This window comes from Triturus cristatus, chromosome 3_2, assembly GCF_964204655.1.
Source record: "Triturus cristatus chromosome 3_2, aTriCri1.1, whole genome shotgun sequence".
NCBI lineage: Eukaryota > Metazoa > Chordata > Amphibia > Caudata > Salamandridae > Triturus > Triturus cristatus.
In genome coordinates this window covers 1,222,774,057-1,222,795,524 of record NC_140584.1, presented here as the reverse complement: position 1 = coordinate 1,222,795,524, position 21,468 = coordinate 1,222,774,057, and the positions used below count along the sequence as shown (strand labels likewise).

The 21,468-nt window shown below is 44.9% G+C and overlaps 1 protein-coding gene across 5 annotated transcripts in view; it reads left to right on the top strand.

Moving 5' to 3' along the window:
- LOC146859510 (CD5 antigen-like) overlaps window positions 1-1,866 on the top strand; it is a 956,076-nt gene extending 954,210 nt beyond the window's left edge. For all 5 annotated transcript variants that reach the window (XM_085650220.1, XM_085650222.1, XM_085650223.1 and 2 more), the window contains one exon: window positions 1,075-1,866. In XM_085650220.1, coding sequence (XP_085506346.1) covers window positions 1,075-1,604 — 530 coding nt within the window. In that variant the 3' untranslated portion in view covers window positions 1,605-1,866. The remainder of the gene's footprint in view (window positions 1-1,074) is intronic.
- The last annotated feature ends 19,602 nt before the right edge of the window (window positions 1,867-21,468 follow it).

Sequence of the window (21,468 nt, the reverse complement as noted above, 5' to 3'; positions counted from 1 at the left end):
GTCGAGATAGTAGTGAGGTGGCCCAGGTTGGACGTGCCCAGAGATATCTTGATAACTCATTGTTGACTTGAAAGAGAGGAAGTTTGTTGCTGAACAAGGAAAACACGTTTGATCACAGGATAACTGGAGATAATTTGGGGCTGTGTAATGATCACTTTTGCGCCATGTAAAGTGGCACATGCGTGATGGAAGGCTTTGAGTCAGATTTATGAAGCCATGCAAAGCTGCCCTGGGTCACTTTGAGAGGCCTCATAAATCATGAGTACGGTGATGCAGCGCAAATTGTTGTGTTGCGTTACTCTGCAGCCGGGAGGCGTTCTATGGGAGTTGTGGTGAAAATTCCCACCTGTAGACTTTGACTCTTCCCCAAACTTTGAAAACCATGTAAACCTGGGGAAGTGGCAAGTCCAATTCCGTACGCCTCCAGAGGTGAGGCGTAACGAGAAGTCTGTTCATTTCTGCTCGTATTTTCTTCATATGTGCTTCACAGTGCAGCACACATAGAAAGAGGAAAACGCTTTGTAGGATTGTTTTTGCGCAGAAAAGTGCCTCTTCCTGCACAAAAACAACCCTGCATGCGATGCAGGCTCCCTTGCACCATGGTGTATGGGTGCCAACAATGGCGCCAGGCTGATGAAATAGCGCCAGCGCAGGGAGAAAGGACAGGAATGCACTGTATTGTAAAAATACAGTGCATTCCTGCCTTTCACTCTGAAGTAGGGCAGCACAGAAAGGTGCCTTACTATGCTGCCCTATGCCCCCAAATCCCATACATGAGGCCCTTTGTCTTCAACGACATGACTGAGGACAATTCCAGATCCCATTGTCATCTCACTGGTGGTCTTTCAGGACACGCGTCCTTCAAAAGCTTCTCTTTCATTTGAACTGCAGCAAAGAAGTTGGGCAGACGGGTTTGCAGATGGACATACTGAAGGGATTGTGGGGAGATGAAAGGATGGATGACAGAAAGAAGCTGTTGGGCTTAGACTGGGGAAGAGAGATTAGACAGGAGGAGCTGAGAGCTGGACAGACTGACTGATGTACATTAACCTTCTCTTTTCTTTTCCTCTTCAGAATCTCTGTTCCTGGATCCGAACACAGCTCATCCTTCACTCGACATCTCCGCAGATGGGAAGCGAGTCACGCGCCGCACTACTTCAAAACATATTACCAAGAATGATGAGACACGTGTGCGTGTGGGTTGTGCCAGAGGAACTGTGGGCTTCACCTCTGGGAAGCATTACTGGGAGCTGACAGTGCCCACCAGCTTTGTTGAACTTGAATTTTACTCATTGTGGCGCATAGGGGTGGCCACGGAGTCTGCTACTATAAATAAATACTTTTACCTAATGGAGCCTGAGAATGGCTTCTGGGTTTTGGAGAGCAGTTCATTAATTTCCTCGATTCACACCTTGCCTGATAGACTTTCGAGCCACCTGCCATTAGTAAGCCCCCTTGGAGTTTACCTGGACTACGAGGGGGGTCTGGTGTCCTTCTACAAGGCTAAGACCCAAGAGCACCTCTTCACCTACACAGCCACCTTCACAGAGAAGGTCTACCCTCTTGTTTGTATCTACTATCTTTCAACTATTGAGCTGAATTAAATTGTAGAGGGGCAGGCTTGTCAATGTATATCTTTGATCATTTTTATAATTCACTTCCTTAGCAGAATAAAAGCTGAAAATCATGTTCCGAACTGGTTGATGTATTTCAAGGCAGCAGTTTCCATTTGTAAAGGCACAGGATTTTGGATTTGAATAGCTCGTGTTTGCTGGTACCTGCTGGAAGTGCATGAAACAATGTATACAATTAACATATATTTTTTTCTGCCACTTGAATCTTTAAAATAAATAATGTGCCAGTTTACAGGGCTTGCAAGTCTGTTCACATTACTCGCGCCTCACCTCCAGTTATCTCAGGCCTCTCACTTTCAGTCCTACAAATCTCTTCATTTTATGCCCAACACTAAAATTTAAGGTGGTAGAACAGTGACCTGGGTCAAAGGCCTGCTGCATAGTCGGGTCTGTAACCTGCAGGACATAGTGGCTTCCGCGATTTGTTCTTGTAGAAACTTCCGTTTAGTTGAGAGATGGAATCTCATGTTGGCAGTCACACGAGACCAGCTACAAAGATCCTGCCCACTAGACAGCACTATTTTGGGAGTGAACCCTGCAATGACGTAGGTGCTAAACTCTTCAAATCTTGCCAGTAGCTGTGCCTCCCTTCCCAGCTCTGAAATGTTCTGGATGAGTCCGTGCTTCACATCACTGAGCCCTTATGGATGGGATGGGTTTATCTATTTGGGCGAGTGCACACCCTCAGAGAGGGGAAGAGCTCTTCCCATCAGCATCCCTCAAACATCCATTGGTTCCAGCTCTCAGTCAAGGAGTACAGAGGCTGCCCTCTTTACCAACATGTTGCCATTTCATTGGTCTTTTGTATGGTTCTGCTTAGGGTTCAGCGAGGGCTGCACGTCACCACCTATCACTCTTACTGTGCACCTGGTGAAGAGAGCACAGACAAAGGCAGTGCTGGCTACGCACTCCTACACCGATGGGCCACAGGCATCATGTATCATATCCATTTGACGTAGGCTTTAGGGAGATTATAAATTGGGATGGCCCGGACCTTGCTGCAGTTCACTTCGCTGAATCCCATTGTAATTGCACCATCCAAAGACACTTTCCGACAGCAGTTCCAGGCTGTTGGAAAGTACCCTCATAATCCCAACGGCAGAAACGCTGTCCTTAATGGATTATGAGGCCTTTCCGACTGGCCGACGGGCTCCTTGAGGTCGCCGGAACTGTGTCGGATTCCCCAGCCGGTTTAAATGTATTATAATGTATTATAATGACAGCGGCGGGACTTTGAACCTACAATGCCGGTCTGAAAGCCTCCGACATTGTAATTAGGCCCATAGTGTCAAAGTGTTAGATTCAGGCAGTGTATTATTGTACTTACAGATAGAAGAGCAAACAGGCTTCCAAAATAGACAGAGGCACCCATTCTTACAAAAAAGAGGAGGAAAAATTGCTCAGGATAAAGCCGACAAAATCAGGTGAATAGTCTCTGGAATTCATGTTGCCTGAAAATTGTACGTGAATAGTCACTTAGGAGAACTGAGCATCCCCAAATCTCAAAGGTCATAGCTAGGGCTGGGTAGAACTTGTAGAATTTTACTCCACAGAATTCTGTTGAGTTACATAAAAATTCTGCAAGATTCTGTGAAGTTCCACCAACGGGCAGAAATAGACACGTTGCACTGCTCGGGCTGCGAATTAGCAGCGGTAGCGCTTTCTGTGTTGAAAACGTAGCACAACGGCACAACACTTTGCGCTCCAGAGCGCAGCTACTCAAGTTAATTCACTAAAGTAGATTTTTTACTCCAGCGGCAGCCTTTCGATCGTGGATGCTCACGATCGCCTGGAAATCACACTGTGGGATGTCAAATCTCAATTGTGCTCAGCAACTTACCATTCGGAAGCCGAGCACAAGAGAAAATTCTGCATTGCAGCGATTGATCGAATTTGGCTGGAATAAATTCCATCCCTATTCCTAGTAAGACAAGTATGCATGACACAATATATGAATGAAAATTATTGAGAAACCAAGCAGAGAAATAAATGGAGGTAAAGTTATAAGAGCATGTCTATGGCTAGGATTGTGTAGTGTGCATAGCTACCCAAGACTGGGCTTCTCAGCACTAATAGGACCTAGTGAGACATATACAATTTTACTTACACAGATGTTTCACCTTTTTCCTAAAGCACAACCGATCTGAGACCAAGGGGTAGGGAATTCCATGAATTTGCAACCTGATATGCTAAGGGACAACCACCACTTCTTGCTCTCCTGATTCTGGGGAGCGTTAACAGGGAGAGGTTGTTAGATCTCTGCTCTCTGCCACCTTTGTAGGGGAATCTGAGATGCTGAAAGATATTGGTGTTGGTTGCATGTTTTAGCTTGTGAGCAATACATAAAGCTTTAAACTGTGTTCTTTTGGATATTGGCAGCAAGTGAAGTTTAGCAAAGGCAGGACACACTAATTGGAAAGACCTAACAAGACATGGACCAGAGCGTTCTGAATAAGTTGCAAATTTTTTATGATGGGGAGAGGAGTTGGCCTAACAGCTAGGGTGCTCAATCTCAGACCTGGGGAACTGGGTTCGAGTCTCGGTAATGATGCTGAGCATCCTGTGATTCTGGGCAAATCACTTAATCTCCCCGTTCAAAAGAATGATGGATGTAGCCCAGATCTTTGACTGTCGGCATTCCGCCCATCATTTGTTTGCTGTAACACTTTTTGCTATGGGTATGCCAAGACGTGGATCCCTTGCTCACTGTGCCACTGGATTCAATTTAGCCTGGCTGATGAAGGGTGACGCTTATAAACAGTACAGTGGGGCTAACAGTGTACAACACACCGCTGATACTGGAGCGTCGTGACCACATCGGACATCATCATAAATTTCAACTCTGCATATGGGATTGATGTGTGAACCCATGATCGGCTACGGCTGAAAACGAAACCTGGATGACACGCAGACGCCGCGTAGTGACACTAACCAGGACCCGGAAGAGAACTTGCATTCTTGTTAATTACCAGAAGGACATATAAAATCTAGCAAGGCCTTGAATGCGCAACGCGATCCCACCTTGCATGTTCCTGTCGTCCCCAAAAGACTTAGGCTGCCTGTGCCACTGTATGCAGACATAACGTCCTCTAACTCCCCGATACTGGCTCACGGCTGAGAAGCCTTTGGCTATAGAACAGGAACACGTCAGCAAAGTCAGTAAGTGCACAAATTGTTGATACTATACTTAACACCAGCGCATAGCTGCCAAGGTTTCAGATTGCCATTTGTGACATTTCCATAATTTCACTGAAATTATGAGTGACATTTCAGCGACTATGAGTGAAGCTTTCTCGCGAGCAAAAATCAGGCAATGAAGACGAGGGAAACTTCTTAACATCAGAAATTGCAGCCATTTGAGCAATAAGAAACTACAAGAAGGTCTTGAAACTGCTGCAGAGCATCAGTAATGGAAGGGCGCTAACCCTAGTGCTCCCTCCGGACAGATGAGTCAGAGCCCTCCTGGCAAAAGAAAACACCACCATGACCACGGGCACCGGCACACCGTAAGTCACACCAGATCAAGCCAGCCCTAGCAGTGTGCACCCTTGGGCCCTTGCTGGCTGTCTGGAGACTCTACTGTGCTTCAGAGTGAACGTTGAGTGCTATACCTACACAGGATTGAATTCTGATTCGGAATAAAACCTGGTTGCGCCTGGTGCGCCCAGCTGTGTCTGCAGGGCCTCTGTAAGTCTGATTGCGACATCATGATACGAAACAAGTTAAACTCACCTTTGAGCATGAAAGACTCACCCGGCACAAAGATGATGAAGTGGACACTGATTTTTCTGTCCCTACTGGTTGATGTCGCCTATCTTCAAAATGGCGCCGGTCAGGCGATTTCAGGTTGACGCCCTGTGTGGTCCACAAAAGGTGAGCAGAAGGGCCGACTGGACATCAGCCATTGTTTTCTTCGTCACCTTGTTTTTCTATGTTTATTGAATGGTTGGGCCCCGGAGGTTTGGGATCGCCATCGGCGTAAATCCTGAGTAAACCCTGGAAATCAAGCCTATCAAACCAAGCTACTTGCTTTATAGTGCTAAAATATGATATAATATTCTAATATAATATAATTGCTCCCCCACAGACTATTGTTTTTGGATTTTATCTTTTGCTTTTTGAGGTTTGTGTTTGTTTACCTATCTAATTTGCTCCAATTTTACGATGTAATCTGTTTCGCTACCTAATCTGCTCTTGATTTTTAATTCCTCCCTTGTTTATCCTACTCCCCTATTTTATCATATTTGTTTACCTATTTATTGTGATCCATATTAGCACTGGAATCTGCTGTTACTATCTTATCTGCGTCTGACTGTATTTCCTCGCTTTTTTGCCCCCTTGCTTGATTCATCATATCTACCGTGCTTGTTTTACCTTTTCTACCCTACTGAACAACAGTGATGTAATTTGTTTTGCTATCGAATCTGCTCCTGATTTTATTCCTCTCTTGCTTAACACTACCTCCTTATCTTGCCCCCGATTTTTTGACCCCACACTCTTCCAGCACCCCCCTCTCCTCTCCTCTCCTACCCCCATCTCCTTTAACTTCCTTCTCTTTACTCTGTCTCACGTCCACCCAACATGCCCCTTCATAGCACTGACCATCACCCTAAGGACCATACCCTCTCTAAACACGGCCCCAACTCCTGGACCATTCTCTACCCCCCAAATCTCTCCAAACACGCAAGGAAAAATGTCAAACATAAACTCCTCATCCGCAACCCTGAAACACTCATTGTTGATAACTACCTCAGCCCCACCTCCTCCATTATTACCAACTACATCTTCTACTCCAAACGCCCTTCCAAATGGAAGAGCATCTTCCTCCAACACCTCCCTATCTCTAAATCAACCAATATACTCCTCCTCCCCAAACAAACAGATCCCCTCAAACCTCCTGCACCCCCCTCACCCCGACTCTACATCCACTCTCAACATCTAACAATTGTCCTCACCATCTCCCTCCCTGGACCCACCTATTGATAACGACTAACCCCCATCCCCAATTACCTACTTCTCTCCCCCACTTATCTCCCTCTCTCCCCGTAACCCCCTTAACCCTTACTCCTCTGACCCCTCCTTGAATAACGGTAGCCCCAAATTCCAGTCACCTATTTATCATTCCCTTCCCATGACCCGCCCTCCCCCTATCCCCCAAACCTCCCTCCCCCTGACCCAACCACTCACTTTCCCAACCGTCTTTTCCCCGCAACCACCTATCACAACTCCTCACCCCCCTCCTCCTACCAATCCCATAAACTCTCTGCCCCTCCCCTTCCTCTCTACCCACCCCCCTCAGGCTCTACCTACCCAACCCCCCAATCCAGCACCTCAACCCCCAATAAAAACCCATCTTCCTCATACCCCCTCACCTCAACCCTCAATAATTACACATCCCCAACACCAATATATTTGTTTCTCACTCGCTTCATGCCCTTTTATCCTCTCTGACCACATCACCTGAAGAATTTTGCCCCTTGTATAACCTTACCCCTTCACTGTCACTTAACAGCTCTGCCAGCCATCACTCCATACCTACTACCCTATCTCCCCCCTCACACAGTAGGCCTCCATCCGCAAATAATCACGACCATTCCCTATCCCCAGACCATTCTCCTCCCACCTCCTACACCCCGTCATTCCTTTCCCGAGCCTACACAACACTGTACTCATCCTACCTACTTTCACTTCCGAACCCCTCACTCCTCCCAGCCCCGTCACCGCTCACCCCACACCATCTACCACATCTCCCCCTCACACATCAGTCCACCCTCTGCAAATAATTCAGAGCACGCACTCCCAATACCTCCCCTCTCCTCAATTGCCCAGATCCTACACAACATTGAATGTGACCTATCTAATTTAACTACTGAATTTGCCCGACTCAGAAAATACTTCTTCGTACACAGCTCCAGATCCCTCCCTCACCATAAAACCACCATCCTCCCTCCCTCAAACATCCCCAATAACAAACACAACCTTTGGAGATCACTCCCTCTCCGATGCCGTAAGCATAGACCTCTCCGCACCTCGAACCATCTCTCCTTGTCCGACCTTGCCCACCTTTGTAACTCCTACCATCCTAATCTGCCAACCACCAACCCTCCACTCCCTTATGCCCCCATCCCTGTTATCATAGGGACAAATGGAACCCCCTCCTCCCCCGCTTCCCCCAGACCATCACCCCATCTTTTGCTGATCCACTCTTGCCCACCCACCATCCATACCCAACCCCCACCACTGAAATACATGCTAGTTAACTGTCGCTCCGCGGTCCTACACACCACGGAAATCTCGGAAACCATCCTGAGTGAATCAATTGATATTGCATTCCTCACTGAAACATGGCTAAATGACCACTCAACGAGCATACTTGACCTTCTCTCCCCCCGGGATACTCTATTCTTAGAAAAGACAGACCTAACAGAGTTGGGGGGAGGGCTAGCCATTATCTTCAAAAAGGAACTTCATATTTCCCTTATCACTAACCCAGGCTACTCCTCATGCGAATACCTGGAAGCAGAACTGTTAACTCAAAACTCCCTCCCAATTCGTCTACACAACATCTATCGCCCGCGGGACCAACACAGCCTTTCATTGAGGACTTATCTGATCTACTGGCGCAATCAGCATTATCCAACTCAAAAAATCTCTTTCTTGGGGATCTCAACCTCCATTGGAATGATACAAATGACCCCGCCATCTCCATCCTCACTACACTTCTTGAAATCAACGAATTCAAACAACTCTGCCAATCTCCAACTCACTCTAAAGGATCCATACTTGACGTCATTCTGTCCAACGATGATCTGACCTCCGTTATCAATATCATCCCCACTGACTGGCCCGACCATCACCTTATACTGTTCACCATTGCTACCTCAGCAAACCTCCCTGCCCCTAAAACTACCAGACATAAGAAATTGACCAGAAACCTTAAAGGCATCCCCCCAGGTGTTCTACAATCGAAACTCCAAGCTCAACTTCTTCTCATTCCCACCTCCCAAAATGCGAATGAGCTCACTGAACTATTTAACAATACTGTTTCAGATATTCTTGACCAACTAGCCCCGCCTAAACTCAAAACCAAAGAAACACCCCCTCAAACTCTTGGTTTAATATTAATACAGAAATAAATAATGAGAGATGGGCACTGTGAGAAGTTGGCCTGGCATATGCTGGTCACTAGTTATAGTGGCCACCTTGCACCAGTCCAATTCGACTCTTATGACGTTAGGTTTAAAAGACAACCTTTAAAGAAAGTTATCCTAGTGGTAGCTGTAGAGAGCAGCCTTCAGGCTAAGTCTTGAAGGAGTTTTCAGCTTATTGTTTTACCATAGATAACCTCTTGAATGACCAAATGAAAGTGTATTCCACACAGGTATATATATATAAAATATGTATTTATTCTAAACACAATCCCACAGTCTCTTTATGAGGCTAAGGCAAAGTTATACATAAAACATGCATTGATAGATACAAATAAATAGCACTGTTAACATTGGGCCCCAGGGGGGGACCAAACCATATACTAAAATAGTGGTATAAGAACCATGACAATTCTACAGACAATGCCTAGGGCATTTGGGATCGCTGACCCCTTAAGAATCCACCCCAGGTTATGAGGAAGGGGACCCACGGGAGGCGCGTGCAGTGGAAGTAGCTGCTATCGGGATTTCTATTAAAGCCTATGGAGAATGTCGCGGTTGGAATAAACAGTTTTAAAATACTTCTAGCAGGAGTTCAAAGCTAAAACTTTAGCGTTAAGCTTTTGAGGAGCCCACAACCTCGAGAGTACCGAAGTACCACTGTTACCTGCCCCAGGGAAGCCGGGTGCATAGGTCGATTTCGATGTCGAGTCGCGGGCTGATTTTCAATGGGAAAATAGTCAAAAGTTCTGCTAGCCAAAAGCGTTGATGATGCCGTGAAGATCAAAGATGTGAAGATTGAAGAAAAGGACCTGAAAGCAGAGGGGACAGATTCTGGGTCACGGCAGAGTGACCAGGAGGCTCAAAGCAAAGAGCCCTTCGATGTCGGGTGCTTCAGGTTGAAGGTGGTGTTGCTTGGATCTGCAGCAATGGGCTCCGGGAGGCTTCAAGGAAGGCCAGCTTCTGAAGGGCAACTGTCCCACATTGGATGAGGGTCTCTGCGGTGTTAGTGTCCAGATTGGATCCACTAAGCCTTGGCAACCGCAACCCACGCAAGATGAATAAATCTGCTACGGTGCAGACCCACGAGGTCTGAGAGAGGTCTCTTTCGGGGAGACTGTAGAGCAGGCCTGGAGAAACCAGGGGAACTCTTGTTTGTTGTGATAGACCTCCGCTAGGGCCCACAAGTCGAGAGACAAGGGACCAAGGGATGCGGCAATTTGGAGTGTGTAAAAGGGCACCCACGGGCCACCGGAGGGGACTAGGGTGCTGGTCTTTGGCACAATTGCTGTAGAGTGGTTGGCTCAAAAACGGGCCAAAGCACAACTTCTCCACTGGTCAGGGTCATGTGCTATGCAAGAGGTGGCTGGTGTCCTGGGGTATTGGGGATCTCGGCACCCACGCGGTCCACGGTGCCCAAACTCGTTGAGCACACTCACTGGCCTCTGGGATGCACTGGAAATCCACCTCAAGGGTGCAGGAAGATGTCAAAGTCTGTAGGAGCAGCGAAGTTCCAACCAGGTCACTTGCAGTGTTTCAGGTGCCTGCCAAGCAGAGGGATAACTCCTTTATCCCAAGGGAGAATTCTTCCGTCATCTGGGCAGCAGCAAGTCGAAGGTCAAGAATGTAAAGTTCAAGATTAATCTGAGGCTCTGGGGCCACGTTATTCACCTTTATCCCCAAGATTAGGGGAGTGTCCAGAGTAGGTTCCACCAATGAGTGGTGAGGCGGGAAAGGGTGGCTACACCCTCTCCCCTTTGTGTGTTTCCCGCCTGGGTGAGGGGCAGGATGCCCTTGAACCGATTCCAAGCGGTGTATGCAGAATGCAGGCGCTGGAGCTGCCTACGTGCAACTCTGAAAGGACATTTGGTGCACCCACCCTGTTTCAATCCACATATCCTGTCTGGGAAGGTGCTGGCACCTCCCTGCCACAGGAGCCCTATTGTCCAGCTGTCGAGGCTGGAGTTGTGGAGGTGGCCGGTAGCATCCATTTTGTGTTACCTGTGCACTTTTAAATTGGTGTCTAAATTCTAGCGCTTTTCCCATATCGCCCCTCTAGCAGGGGGGAATCGTACCCTCATGCCCATGGCTGGACTGGGGGTATGATTCCTACATGTTTGACACCAAACACGATATGGTTCTGTGTAGCCATTCTCAAGGTATCACGATATCGCGATTGACTTATAATGCGGTTAAGAGTATATGGTATGGCTACACTACAAACAACCCAGTAATGGATTTATGAAAGTTGCAGAGGGGCCCTACTCAGGTAGGGGTCCCCCTCACACATACCTCAGCACCCTGCCTTGTAGGATTACCAAGGCCTGCTATAGGGGTGACCTATGAGAGTACATGTGTTGTAATGGGGTGGGATATAGGCTACCTATATCCCTGTTAGGGGTGCTAGCACCACCTTACCCAGACTACAGTAGTGGTCTGGTGGTGTCATTTTGTATGGCTGTCCCAGGGTAGCACAATTAGTGCTGCAGCCCTGGTAGGCCTACCGAGGGACCCATGCCCTGGGTACCTAGGGTACCATCTACAAGGGACTGGCAGGGTATCCTCAGCATCCAATTGGTTAGTACCTAGGGTACTCACATAGTTTAACAGAGGAAGCAGATAGGCTGGGGTCCTTAATAGCAGGGCCACAGCCTGGCTAGGGTCATAAAACAGTCAAAACATCAGCAAAAAGTTGGGGGCAACTATGCAGTTGATGCCACTCTCCTACAGGCACTCAGACTGTCGGGAAGAACCTGGAAACACCATCCCTCACCCTCCCATTTTGCACTTCTCAGACATGATAGATCCACTTACAAAAAACACATCCTCAAGGAAAATGCATCCTCCTTCCGGTCTCAACTTGACCGTGCCAAAAACAGACCCAGGGAATTCTTCAAAATCATCCGAAACCAAACTTCCCCCGCACCTCTTTATATGACAGCCTCATCAGACAGATGTGAAGAAATTGCCCACTTCTTCTCAGAAAAAATTGCCAAAATTGACCAATCCTTCCTTCCCACACAACTATCCTCCAACTTCCAATCCAATCTTGTCCTCAACTCTAATGCCTACTCCACATCCCCCTTCCAGATGACACTCTCTCTCCTCTGCCCTCTATCCTACCGCTCCCCAGCTAGCCTCCTCACCCACCCATTTCCATGCGCCCCACCACTCCACAGGCCTCTCACCTTCCTCATCTCCAGTAACCAACTCCCCTAAATCTCACCCTAAGAACAATGCCTCCTTGCTCAACTTTCTCCCCGTCACTGAGCTTGAAGTCCTCAATATAATTGGTAATCTAAAACCGTTTTCCCACACAAAAAACCCAATACCCTCCAACCTTGTCCCTGCCCTTAAGCACATCATCATCCCATTCTGGACCAAAATCATCAAAACCTCTCTCTCCACCGGCTGTGTCCCCTCCTCCCTTCAGCTTGGTCAAATCTCGCCCATAATCAAAAACCCCAATGCCGACCCCAATGACCTAAATAATCTCGGCCCCATCACTAACCTCCCCCTTCTCTCAAAGGTACTTGAAAAATGTGTCCTAGTACAACTAGACAAACACATAGAAAATTTCAACCTTCTCGACCCCTTTCAATCTGGCTTCAGAAAAGGCTGCAGCACCGAAATGGCAATTGTCAATCTCATAGATGACATCCATCAATCACTTGACAAAGGTGAGACCTGCCTTCTTATACTTCCTGATCTCTCCGCAGCATTCAATACAGTCAACCATTCAGCCCTACTTAATGTGCTTAGGACCTGTTTCGGCCTTAATGGCACAGCCTACAAATGGTTCATCTCTTATCTAAAAAACTGTGCTCACCAAATCAAAATTCAAAGCTGTTTCTCTACCCCCACTCCTGTCTGCCTTGGAGTCCCCCAAGGATCTATTCCCTCTCCCTCCCTCTTTAACCTCTTTATGGAACCCCTCACCCTCATTCTTAACCAAGCAGGCATAAATTACCACCTCTACGCCGATGACACCCAAATCTATTACAAGATTAAAACTCATGCTGACATCTTACACCTGAACAACACCCTTACCAAGATCCAAACCTGGTTCCATTCCAATCATCTCAATCTCAACCCTAACAAAACGGAAATCATTCTCTTCTCCCCCAAAAATAACCCTCTACCCATTCAATCATGGATCCCTGACCTCAATGCACTCAATTGCTCACTCACCCTGTCCAACTCCGTCAAATCTCTTGGCATCACTATCGACAACACCCTAACCCTTAATGTTCACATCAAAAACTCTGGCAAAGGAGCCCTCTTCACTCTCCGTCACCTCAAGAAAATCAAACCATTCATACCCACCGATGATTTCAAACTCGTAGTTCAGTCACTTGTTCTGTCACGTATTGATTATGGTAATGCCATCCTTAATGGAATCCCCAAGGTACACCTAGCTCCAATCAAAGCTGTGCTCAACCTTGCTGCCAGGCTCATCACGGACTGCAAATGCTTCGATCATATATCCCCGGCTCTCAAATCTCTTAAATGGCTCCCTAGCGAAGGAAGATCTGCCTACAAAACCGCCTGCGATCCTTCTCTGGCAATGTCCCTATTATCTGGAATGCCCTCCCAAAAAACCTGCGCTGTAATCCCTCCTATTCTTGTTTCAAAAAAGACCTCAAAACCCACCTCCTCAATTATTATTGGGGTTCCTAACCTGTGACCAACTTATGATTTCTTATCTATCATACTATATTTGTTCAGTAATTATCCACCCTGTTCTCCTGTTCACCATTTACCTAATTACTTAAATGTATAGCTCCTGCCCCTGTTTATTTATCTGGTTTTGAATAATGCTCATGTTGTTTGTACTTTGTATATTTCAAATTTCTGTTGCACTACCTTTCATATGCTTTTATACCCTAACAGGCACATGCATGAAGCTAAATACCGGTCGCAAACGGGCAGATTCTCAGAATCTGCCCCTTTGCGACCGGTATTTTTGCATTTGGGATGCATCATCCCAAATGCAAACATCGCAATATAAGGAATCGCTAAATAGCGATTCCTTATATTGCGATAGCATTTAAGGAATCTCAAATTGAGGTTCCTTAAATGCCATGCATGATAGGTAAAAAAATAGCGATTACGCTAATAGCGGGAGCAAATTACCATGAAGTAGTACTTCATGGTAATTTGCTAAAACTTTGAAAAAAGCACTTTTCTGCTTTTTTCAAAGTTTTATGTTGCGCACACACATGCCCTTAGGGCATGTGTGTGTGCAACATGTGTGCACAGATCATGTCAGGGGTGCAAAAGGGTGTCATGTTGAAACACTTGCACCCTTGAAATTGCGGGAGCTATTTGCGAGTACCTACTGGTACTCGCAAATAGCGCTTGCAATTTCCTATTCATTCCTATGGGCCTGTAGGCCCATAGGAATGAATGGGGAGCTAATCCTTATTTGCGACTCGCTATTTGCGAGTCGCAAATAAGGAATATGTAGGAATCGCAATTAATATTGCCATTCCTACATGCATAGGATTTTGCGAGTTCTTAATAGCGAATCCTTAATATTCGCTATTAAGGACTCGCAAAATCCTATATTGACGCATGTGCCTGTAAGTGCCTTATACTATCCTTATCTTGTAAAGCACCCTGATACCTCTGGGTCTAGCCAGCGCTATATAAAACCTTCAAAATAAAAATAAAAATAACTATGAGGTTTGGGATATATGCGAGAGTGGTTGTAAAGGATATATTGATAGATATATAGGGTGAGAGATAGGGTAGTGCACTGGAAAGAGTAGTAGAATGAAGTTTGAGATAAGTCAGAAGGTTGGGTTAGAAGATATATTGATAGAAGTATAAGCTGACAAATAGGGTAGTGCACTTGAAATGGAAAATTAGAAGAGAGTGATAAATATATAGATCCATAAGAACATTGAAAGTATATAGATACATAAAGGAGGTAAATATATGTATATTAGAGATATTGGTAGAGGCACAGGATGAGAAATAGGGTAGTGCATTGGATATGCTTTTTCAGGAGAAAAGTAACAGACACACAGATCCAAGTACATGTTCGGTACATAGATGCACATTGGAAGTAAGTACATGTAGACCAAAGATGATTTTTATTTATTTATTGTATTTTTTTTTTATCAACAACATAATTATTCTACATGCTTATGCAAAGCAATACACAAAGATAGGCACATATCTAAAGAGAAAACAAATGCTTATATACAGAAGGATATGCTGTCAATTTCTGTTTGCGTATGGTGCTCATGTGGGGAAGAGCCAATTCTTGAGTAGTTTTCTGACGAGAAGGTGGTTGTTAGTGGATAATATTTTGGGGGGTAAAGAGTTCCATAGTTTAGCTGCTTGAACAGAGAAGGATGTGCTGCCCATGGTTTTTTTCTTGTATCTTAGGATTTTGAGGCGAGATGCCCCTTTAGAGCGGAGGTTCCTAAGTTGAATGTGTTTGGTGATTTTATTCCTGATGAAGAGCGGTCCTGTTCCATGTATTGCATTGTGGGTGATACAAAGCAGCTTGAATGTGGATCTTCTGGCAAACGGTAACCAATGCATGGCTTTCAAGGCATGTGAGATGTAGTCTGGCAGTCGAGTTCTGAATCCGTTGTAGTCTCTTCATGGTCGTTAAAGGTGATCCGTGGTAGAGGCTATTGGCGTAATCGAGTTTGGACAGAACAAGAGAGATGGTAGCTTGGACCTTGTGTGGAGATCCCCAAATGATGGAAAATTCATCGCAACATTGTTATAGTGACAAAGCTTGATCTTGCTAGTTTGTCCACTTGGGCATTCATCAACAGCTTGGAGTCCATGGTCATTCCAAGGTTTCTTACTTTGATACTTTAGGCGGTGATCCCAGTTCATTAGGCCATGCGGCAAGTGGGTTGTATTGTTTCCAGTCGCCACACGTGAGTATTTCCATTTTTTAAGCATTCAATTTGTGATGGCTCCAAGTCATCCACTGATCCACGGCTCTGAGACAACTGAAAATTGGGGATTTTCCAATGTCGTTGGGGCATTCCAGTTGAAGGAGTATTTGTGTGTCATCTGCATAGTTATAGCACTTGAGGTGAAATTGATTGATCAGTACTGGTAATGACTTCATGTAGATGTTGGAAAGCATGGGCGAGATGATAGAACCTTGAGGAACCCCTGCTTTTGTGGAGTATGGTCTGGACGAGAAAGGTGGGGTATGGGTGACATTAGTTCTGTTTCGAAGGTAGGACGTGATCCAGTGTAGAGCAGTTCCCTCTCTGCCGGCTTTATAGAATCTTTGTGTCAGAGTGCCATGGTCAACTGTGTCAAAGGCAGCTGAGAGGTCCAAGAGGAGTAGGGCAGCAACCCCGTTGCTGTCAACTATATTCCTCAGGTCATCCCAGATGGCAAGGGGGGCAGGTTCTGTGCCTCTTCCCGGACGGAATCCTGTTTGGAAGTCTGAAAGTATGTCATTCTCTTCAATGAATTGTGACATCTGGGCAAATGCTGCTCTTTCTATCAGTTTGCCCAGGAAAGGTCCATTTGTAATGGGTCTGTAGTTGTCAGGGTTCAGCGGGTCCAAGTTTGTTTTCTTCAGTAAAGGGCGTATGTGTTATTTTTTTAGTTCTTGGCAGCAGAGGTTGTTAAAAGAATTGTCTTGAAAGTTTGTGGTGGACAGGGGTCAGAAGGGCTGCTGGTAGGCCTGCTTGCTTTGACCAGGTCCATAAATTAATCGTGTGAGATGTGTTGGAAGGAACGGAGAGGATTGGTTAGTGTATTCTTGGATTGTTTTTTTGTATAAGGGTTAGTGCTGGTGCTTTGTTTCTGTTTTAAGTAAGAGTCCAATGTGTCTGCTTTGTCTGTGTAATGATTTGCCAGTTTGTCTGTGAAATCTTGAGTAACAGGATGAGTTCCTTCTAGGCAATTTAGTTTGCGAAAGTCATTGAGTATTTTATAGAAATCTTTATTTGCACATTTAGCATTTTGTATTCTGTCTGAAGAGTACCTTTTCTTAGCTTTTTTGATAGCTCACTTGTATAATCTGTTAATTTTCTGTAGGTCAAGTTTGTCTTGTTTGGCACTTGTTTTGAGAAAGGTACATTGCAGCTTTCTGTTGTTTTATGTCTTTTATTTCTATGTTTCTCCAAGGCACTTTTTTCTTTTGTTCTGTTGTGTGGGTTTGAGTGATATCAGGATGTCAAAAGCTTCCTATAGCCACTAATATAGATTTTGAACAGAATTTATTGTTTGCAGATTTGTACTTGATGTTAGTTCTGTTTCTAAGTGTTCCAAATTGAGTTTGTTCCACGGCCGATAGGTGGATGGATGTAAGGTAGTTTAAGGTAAGTCGCTTAGTGCTGTTTTATGTTGGAAAGCAAGCAAGTGGTGGTCTGACCATGTGACCATGTGACTGGAGTTATAGTTTGAAAGGTAACTAGATCAGTGTTAGCAAAAATGACATCTAGGATATGTCCAGTGGTGTGTGAGGATTTTTGGACAATCTGATGCAGCTTCAGTGCGTCTAGGCCAGTGATTATTGTTTTTGAATGGGTCATATTGGGTTTGTCAACCCAAATGTTGAGGTCACCCAGAACGCATAGGTTGAAGTGTATTGTTATCTGGTTTGAAACTGTGTCTAGAAATGCGTCTGGGAATGTCGCCTTGCTAGGTGGAGGTCTGTAAAGGAGCAGGAAGTTACAGGAGGAAGACGGTGTAGGATTGCATCTTGTTAGAAGAGCCTCACAATTCTTTATGGAGATGTCGTCAACTTTAGTGATATGTAATGTTTGCCTGAAAACAACCGCTAGACCACCTCCTTTTTTGGCTAAACAATTTTGGGTGATCGTTTGATAGCCTAGAGGAACTGCTTCATGCAGGACTGGAGCAATATCCACTCCCAACCATGATTCAGTTATGAATAGTGTGTCTGGTTTTGCATCTGTGAGAAGGTCGTAGATGTGATGATTGCTTTTAGAGAGGGATCGAGAATTTATTGGTAGACAGTTTAGAGAGCGGCCTTTGGTGATAGTGAGACTTTGTTTTGTAGAAGAGTGATTAGTATTGTGTGGGTTTGTAGCAGGTATGTTTTTTAGTGCTGGCATTAGCTGTATTGGGACAGCAATCGTGCAGCTGTTCTGTATCATGTTCCTCATCCAGCATGCTAAGAAGGCATTTTGGTGGGTCTGTGTGTGTATGTGGTGGAGATGCTGTTTGAGAGTGAGTTGGTGTGCTGTGTTGCTTTCGTGGTGTAACATTGTTCTGCAGTAGACCTGGGGAAGCGAAGTTGTGAGGTATGGCACATTGCTTATATTGTTTGTGTGTGTTTAGGGTTGAAGGTGTATGAGTCATGGGTGGTGGTGCAGCATGTGGGTCATGTAGTAAGGTTCTATATTGTCCAATGGATGAGAGGCGGTTAGAAGAGAGTTTCTGTGTTGCTGTATCTGTGTTAGGTGTGGTGGAAGAGAGAAGTAATATGAGGTGTTGCACTTTGAAGATCTTGTTGTGCTGGTATGTGTGATATGTTTTGTTTTTGAGGAGTAGTGAAAAGGGGTGCTGATTTATATATTTCATGCAATGGATTTGGTTGTGTAGTATTGTTTATGAGAGGAGGTTGTACAGATATCTTTTTGAACTTGCAGATTTAATTTTCTTGCACAGGTTACACCCCGTTTTAATACTACACTGTTCTCCGTAGGTAAAAGGGAAGCAAAACTGTACTCTAAGGCAGTTTTCCCTCCATGTATACTACAAAGTTTAATGCCACACAAAAGAGAGGGCCAGAGGAGGTTTAAAGATCAGTGAGTATTCTCTCCCAACACAAAAACTTGAAAGCTCAACAAAATATTGAAATACCTAAAGTGTTGGTATGTATCGTAAGATGTACGGGAAATATTATTTTTTTAGGAAGAAAACCCTCACCCACCATTAGGTGGCATGCTTCATCATAAGGTTCCTCCTCACTTTTATGTCTGTTCCCTTATTGGCATGGGTTTCATGTTCATTTGTTCTACCTTGTGCGTGTTTATTACATGCTTCTCCTTAGAGATGTATAATTATACCTCGTGATATGGGGAACTTCTAATGTGATAATGTACACCAGTGTATGTATGGTGTTACATCGGTCTTTTGCTTGTGTTTATACAGCCTTGAGAAAGTCACAGGACGATTTGCCAGTGTATGCGACAAATCACATGTCGGCTGAAGAAAAACTATAAGAATAAAGAAAGAAATACAAGAAACTCACAATACTGTGTTATTATTTATGCATACAATGTGCAGATAATTGTTTAGAGACACTACAGACGTGTGCTGAGGATTTCCTTTGTGTATTCAGTAGCCTCCGCCGCAATTTTGGGGGAGGTTGGTGGTTCTCCTCACCTTACAGCACCATTCAGAATTTAGGATCTATTAATATATGTGCGATATTCCTGAGTGGCGCCCTCTCACCTAGCTCAATAGCACTGCCCATTCAAAGGTCATTAAGTCCTATAGGTGGCAGCCCAGGAGTCACGATGACAACCTTTACAAGTGAAAGGATGAACAGGGACAGAGAGGCAGAGGATCCTTTTAATAATGTGTCAGGTAGCAATGCCACAACTTCGTCAGCACAGGGTAGACAACCTCTTAGAGAAGAGGGTCTAGGGGAGAAATTCATTAGGTTGAAGAGGAAGAGGGAGAGTGAAATGTCCAAGTGGTGGGACTCGGCCACTTTAAAACAATACATAAAGGTGAAGAGAATACTCAGGGGTTTAAGGTCACAAATAACACCCACATACAATGACCTCGAAGTGGACCTTTTAATCGCCTGGGAGAAGGAACTAACAGAGAATTCCAACTGATTAATCGGGATTCTCATTGAAAATTGTGAGAGGAAGGTCTCACAATTACAGAAAGATATAGATTTATTAGAACAGAAGATCAAACAGTTGAATTTGGTGGAGGCAACTGAAAATAATTTTGCAATGTCTAATGATGTGATGCATCGTCATCTATCTGACATTAAACAGAGAAAAACCAGGAAACTAAGGTGAGATGAGCAAGATTATCTAAACGGCAGGATCTTCACTTTCGCTAAAAGTGCGATCACTTAGTGCCTAAAGACAATCAGCAGAGACCTAAGAAGGGACAATCAGTTCAAGTTCCACGTCATTGGATTGATTCTGTTAAGGCCAGTGGCAGTGCGTCAGACAGGGGGGAGGGTTCTAACAATGCACCTAATAGCGTGAATCCTTTTTTACAAGAGGTTCATAGAATAAAGAGAGGCAACAGAGAGAACAAACGCCCTGTACCGGTGGCAAAACAAGGAGGAGAAAGAGAGGGGGCTCTGGGTGAAGAGCAGAACCAGAAGAAATAGATGACATAAATGTGGTGAATTTGACTGGCAAATGTTTTTCAGATGATGCTCCATCTGTTCTGATGAAGGGGACGAGTTTTTGCCCTAACAGTATTGGTGATATTTGTGATCTGAAAATGGATCTAAATAAATTTGGTAGACGGATGAAAATTAAGAAACATTTCCAAACGATGAATCTTGACAATGACATTTTATAACCAAGTCATATGGTCTTTGCCTCCAGTGCACTTTTGATACAGGATGTATTGGACACCAGACTGTTGGTATCACTAACTGTGAAGACAAGGTCGTGACCTTGGATATGATCATGCGAGATCTGCACATAGCTAGTGATCTGAGTATCACCAGTAACTTAAAGGAAAAGTCAAAACGGACACTGACTCTCTTAACAGGTAATAATATACATATCTTTCATAAACTGGTGCTCTTAGACCTTGACAAACATGTGAACAAAAGGAAACATACAGGTAGTATGAGAGACAACTTGACACATAGAGAACGTGAAGCGCTAAAGAACCTTATGAGTGATCAGAGCATCACGATACATGAGGCAGATAAGGGGGAACATAGTTATTATGCAATGCACTGACTATGAACTTGACATCCTCTCGCAATTGAGTGACCAAGAAGGTTATGAGCCTCTTACAACCAATCCAATGTGAGCTCCGACAGACCACAAGAACAGACGTTTGAGACAATGGCCTGGGTTGGGTTTGCTGGATGACAATGAGCTGGCTTACTTGAGAGTTGACCGTCCTAGGTTCTCTTTGCATTTACACGCTTCCCAAGATACACAAATACCTTTCTTCTCCTCCTGAGAGACCCATCACATCTGGTAATGATGGGCCGGTCGAATGAGTATCGGAATATGTGGACACATTTCTGAAACCAATGGTTAAGAATTTGCCTTCGTACATCGGCGACACAAAACATATTCTAGGGATATTGACAGACCTGAATTGGAAAGAAAACATGACTTTGGTTACCCTAGATGTTACGGCGTTGTAAACAAGCATTTGAAGAGAGATTGGTTTGCGTGCCATCAGAAAGATAATCAACACTAGTTCGGCTAGTGCATGGAACCACACAGAGATGCTGATCAGTATGATTGAGATTATTTTGGACAATAATGTTGTTTTGTTCAAAGAAAAGTGGTACAGGCACAAACAGGGGGTTGCCATGGGCTCCAGATTTTCTCCTTTTTATGCCAACCTCTTCATGGGTTGGTTCAAAGAGATAAGAATCTGGGGTCTGATGGGAGCCGAATGGAAGGACTCTATCCTGTATTGGATCAGGTACATCGATGATTGCCTCATGATTTGGACTGGCACAACAGATAAACTGATGGATTTTTTCA